Raw genomic sequence first — 5,077 nt, forward strand, 5'->3', positions numbered from 1 at the left:
ACGAATTTTCCAACGGATTTATCCGTTGGAAATTTTTCAACGGATTTTCAACGGTTTTCAACGGCATTTCAACGGTGATTTCCGTTAAAAATCCGTTGAAAATTTCCAACGGATATCCGTTGGAATCGCCCGTTGGAAATTTTTAACGGAATTTTCAACGTATTCAATTGAAAAAATTGGGTTGAAATTTTCCAACGGTATTTCCAACGGATATCCGTTGGAATTTTTTTTGGAAATTTAAATCCGTTGGAAATCCGTTGGAAAATTCCAACGGATTGCGGTTGGAAATCCGTTGGAAAATTCCAACGGATTGCGGTTGGAAATCCGTTGGAAAATTCCAACGGAAAAATTCGTTGAAATTCCGTTGAAAATTCCAACGGTTTTCCAACGGACACCGTTTTCTAACGACGAAATTCCAACGGATTTATCCGTTGGAAATCCGTTGGAAACGTTAATTTCCAACGGAAATTTGGTCATTTCCAACGGATTTGCCCGTTGGAAATGACCATTTTTTTTGTAGTGTACTGGGTTACCTGGGTGAGATGGATGAGGGTCTGTTGAAGAAAAATGAAATATAAACGATATAGGATTTGAAATATTAAGGGGAAAAAGCTTGATTCAATGGAGATTTTATTTAAAAAAAAATAAAGAGAATAAAAACAGAATATGAAACCTTACCAGCGAGCCGTCTTCTCTCAGGGAGGAAGAGGGAGGAAGAAGAACTTGGTAATGGTGAAATGCCGTTTGGGGTTTTACTTTTTGACAGTACCTTCATTTTTTCAATTTTTTTTTATCTTTTTTTTTAATGTGCAAACATGAAAAATATTTTTTTAAGTGATTATGAAAAAATATTGTGATCTTAAAAGCTTAATAATGTCTATTATATAAATATAGGATCTAAAAAACATTAAAGACGTATTACCCCAAAAAAATTAAATTAGGTTGTATGAACAATCCACTTATTGGGTATTAATTTTATAATCACAAATGCACGGATTTAAAAACCAATATTTTAGCAACGTCTCATATCACGTGTCGAAATGTCCATTTTGTATTTATACATATATTCTAAAAAGCAAAATTCTAGAGACATTCCAATTTGTTTTTATAAAGATGATTCCCTTTATGTCCTTGTACCGGTGTTCCGCAACTAGACACAATTTTATAAAATTAATTACACCCAATTTTCTAAACTCAGGTGATTTTAATATTCTTTTCACAAATTTGATTTTATTAACTTCTTTAAATCCCTAACGTAAACTCATTTCTCTAAATCGATCTCTATAAATTCTAAAAACTACTTTTCAACTCCCTCAAACCCCTTGTCAAGTTTAATTATATATTTTAACTCTCATCCTCTCAATCCATGATCCTAATATTCTTTTTTACAAATTTAAAACTTTTTCAAATCGATCAAATTTTCTTATCTCTGTATCGAAATCTAAAATTTTTAACAATTATTTTAAACTACCTCCAACTCATTGTCTATTTTAGTGAACTTGTGGGTATCCGTTTATGAATATCCAATATTTTATATATGATTTTTTATATGTTACAATTCAAAGTTCAATTAGATAAGTTCATAAGGTAAATTTTTTCGGATTTTCTCTGAAAGTAATGAAGAATTAATATGAAATGAAGGGATATATAAAATGAAATTTGCAAATTATTCAAAAGGAACCGAATTGGATCCCATGTACACTTTGTTAAATTTCTTCGCGAAGCAAGAAAGATAGTGTCCCATGAAAATGAAAGTCGCTTTCACATGAATTTTTCTATTATTTCCTTTCATACCTTTTGGTCTTTTTTTATAATGTATATGTAGATACTTACAAATTGATACGTTTCTATACATTGGTCGTTATCACATAATAATGAAAAATTGCAGTTTTCTGTCTCTATCGAATTGGGCATGTAAAGATGTCTGTCCTTTAACCGTCTGCATTTAATCGTTGGACAGAATATTGTCTGATATTCGTTTATGAGCAGACTCGTCAAGGGTAAACTGCTAATCCAATCTATGAACAGAAATCGTAAGGGGAAATGGGTCTTATTCTATGTACGGTACCTGGCTCGGGTTAAAGCTCATCAAGGGCACGGACCAAAGGGGACAACAGTGGGTGGGAAGTCTCTCCGCTGGCCGGCCAGAGAGCAATAGGCCAGTATATGGGGAGGGTGTTCCACCTCTCTCACCACTCCAAGGTGATTCACCTCCGGGATTCTCCTCGCGGGAATCAGCTCGATGTTCCAGAAGGGACGGGCCATCGCCAAGAGATCCTGTCCCGTGGCAGATGCCCTGTAGCCTTGCACCCAGAGGTACCTCAGCGATTTCAGCTTCGTCACCGCAACAGCTATCGCATGCTCGCTAAAGCAACAGCCTCTCATCTCTAGCTTCTGTAGGCTGCGACACCCGGTCGAGAATTCCAACAGACCCTCATCCGTCTCGCCCAGGTACCCCAGTAGCATCCATCTCACATTCGGGCTGTACTGCCCGATGTAACTCAGACCCGTGTTGGTTAGACCTCCCGGTCTGAGATAGAGGGCGAACCTTCTGAGCTTCTCGCATCCCCTCAAGAGGGCTCGGACCCCGTTGTCCAGTGGCAGGTCCGTAATTCTCTTTTCCCGGTCCAGCAGCACGAGGCGGAAGTCGCAGAGATTCTTAAGGTATGCACCTATGCTTTGTAGAGATTGGTTATCGATGTCAGAGACGTAGATAGCCATGTATTCTAGCTCCAGGCAGCCTTGGGCCAGAGCGATCAATCCTCTCTGCGAGACTAAGCCTTCTTCATCCTCCATTCCTATTTCATCCGCTCCTCGTTCGATCCTCAGCCGCTTCAATCGTTTGCAGTGCTGAGCGACAACCTCTAGTCCTCGATCTCCGATTACATCCCTCGCCTAAAACACAAACGGCATCTTCAACATTACATGTATAGGAGGGAACCGATGAAAGATGGAAGGTTAGATCTTTTCTTTACCTCGAGGACTTCCAGATTAGGACATTTCTGGATTAAAGTACAATGATCCTCAGTGTTCAGCAGTACATAGAGCAAATCCAACTTCCTTAACTGGGCAGCAAATGGAAATATTATGGGCATTTCCTTTGCGCCCATGTAGGAGAGACCCAAACGGGATAGTTGTGGTGGGAAAGGCAGATTCAAGTACTTGTCAGGTCTGTCGGCATCTTCATGGAAAGAGCCACCGCAGAACTCTTCAAGATTAGCAGCAGCCTTGAAAAACCCGACAAGGTTGAGAATCTCACAGTCGCCGAGCTTCAAAGAAACCAGGGAGGGGCAGTTTCTAGCAATGGTCTCCAGGTCCCGGGGGTTGATCTTCGCAAGATCCGTCATATAAAAGTTTAAAACCTCAAAAGAAGTGTCGTGCAGAGCAAATTCACTAAGCCATTCACCATCCTTTTCGATAAAAGAACTTTCTTCCATGAGCAACGTCCTTATCTTCCTATGAATATGATTTGTTCGAGCAAATCAGATTTCTAAAATGAAATCTGTCCAAATATAGTAAGGATGTCATGGAAATGGAAAACAAAGAAACAAGAATAGTAAAGATAATATCCCCAAAGGCAATAACCATATCCATAAACGTCAATCAGTGGCAATGAAGGCAGAAACGAATTCTTTCTTCAAGTAAGGCTATAAACTCTTTCTTGATATACCCTTTTCTTCAAAATCAATCCACAAAAGCATTTGCACAGTTCATTTGCAAGAAAAAGAATCATTGTGAGAAACAAAAACTGGGAAAGATGCCATTTTGGCATTACTGTCATATCTTTCAAGCAAATAATTTCCAGCCCACTTTTTAGGTCAGAGTGTTGAAAATGGAGTGATAAAGATCAAAAGCATATCAGAAAGAACATGGCAGCATGAATCTTGATGGGAATGGACAGAAATACAACGAGGCAGATGAGAATCATATACCTGCAGTGTCGAGCGAGGCTCAAAAGTCCATCAGTGGAGAACCCAGAGCATTTATCGAGTTTCAGAACCTCGAGCTCGTCCCTTTTCGCCTTCGCCAGAAGATCAAGATCCAAGTCACTGACGATCATTCTCCGGAAGTGAACCGATTTGAGCCGCCGGAAAGAGGTCATGATTTCGTACACCCATGGGGTAACATACCCTCCCCAGTTCTCAGGGATCAGATTGAACATGGCGGCTCTGGGCTTGCCCTTTAGCTTCAGCGACCTCAGGTTCGGAAAGCGGCGGCTCAGGCGCTCGGGCTTCGCCGTGTAACAGAGAGCCATCGTCACGTGTTCCCTCGTGTCGGCGTCGACCTTCCACCATCTCCGGCAGACTAGCGACGCAGAATCACGGTCCTTTGGATCGATTATGTAAGGCATCACTATCTCGATGACGTCATCTATCGTCGCGCTGTTCAATCTACACTTCTTGTTATCCGAATCCTCCATTGCCAACAACACCGAAAGAATTAAAACCCCCGCCAAATCCTGAGAGAATCCGGTAACATTCCGATCGATTACAGCAACGAGATCGCTACCCAATCGGAAAAGAGAACTGATTCCGAGCAAATCCACCCAAAGAACAGAAACAACAAAAATGCCCGAGATCCAAAAGAAAACCTGACCCTGAAACAGGGGAGACCAGAAAGAAGAACAAGAGGAGAAGCTCAGGACTCGGAAACGTTCCGATTCACCGGAAAAACAGTGACGGAGAAGAACTCCGAAGAGATCTGTAGCGAACGGCGGCGGCGAAATGGAGCAGAGGAGGACACGCGGAGCAAGAAGAGACGGGTTGAATCGAACAAAGTGGAAAGGAATTTTTTGTTAGTAATATATTCAAGTGGAAGTGAAATTTCCCCTTTTCTGTTAGGCTGAATATTTTAATATTTAGCCTAATAGAGATGGACGGATGAGATTGGATTATGTAAAAGCATCTGACGGTCGATATTGAATTAGACGAGAGCTTTCATTGTGTGGATCACGACAAAATAGGGGAGAGTCACCAATAATTTCAGTGGAAAAACAACAATATTCATATATAAAATTTTTAAAACATGAAGATATATTTATAAAAATTGATGAATTATGATAAAATATATAAGACAA

General features: G+C 40.3%; 1 protein-coding gene across 1 annotated transcript; it reads right to left on the reverse strand.

Annotated features, from left to right (window-relative positions):
- Positions 1–1,875: 1,875 nt before the first annotated feature.
- LOC104809767 (coronatine-insensitive protein 1-like) lies at positions 1,876–4,819 on the reverse strand. The gene is made up of 3 exons (XM_010535872.2): positions 3,933–4,819; positions 2,976–3,456; positions 1,876–2,895 (listed from the first exon to the last, which is right to left on the reverse strand). The coding sequence occupies exons 1-3, from the start codon at positions 4,418–4,420 to the stop codon at positions 2,089–2,091; spliced, it is 1,776 nt and encodes a 591-aa protein (XP_010534174.1). The 5' UTR covers positions 4,421–4,819; the 3' UTR covers positions 1,876–2,088.
- Between the last annotated feature and the right edge of the window lie 258 nt (positions 4,820–5,077).

This window comes from Tarenaya hassleriana, unplaced genomic scaffold, assembly GCF_000463585.1.
Source record: "Tarenaya hassleriana unplaced genomic scaffold, ASM46358v1 Cleome1, whole genome shotgun sequence".
NCBI lineage: Eukaryota > Viridiplantae > Streptophyta > Magnoliopsida > Brassicales > Cleomaceae > Tarenaya > Tarenaya hassleriana.

Excerpts from the sequence above, each read along its gene's own strand:
- LOC104809767 (XM_010535872.2), bottom strand. The coding sequence starts at position 4,420 with ATGGAGGATTCGGATAACAAGAAGTGTAGATTGAACAGCGCGACGATA. Across the intron at positions 3,457-3,932 it reads AGCCTCGCTCGACACTGCAG|GAAGATAAGGACGTTGCTCA; the intron begins GTATATGATTCT and ends TCATATTCATAG. Across the intron at positions 2,896-2,975 it reads CTAATCTGGAAGTCCTCGAG|GCGAGGGATGTAATCGGAGA; the intron begins GTAAAGAAAAGA and ends TTTGTGTTTTAG.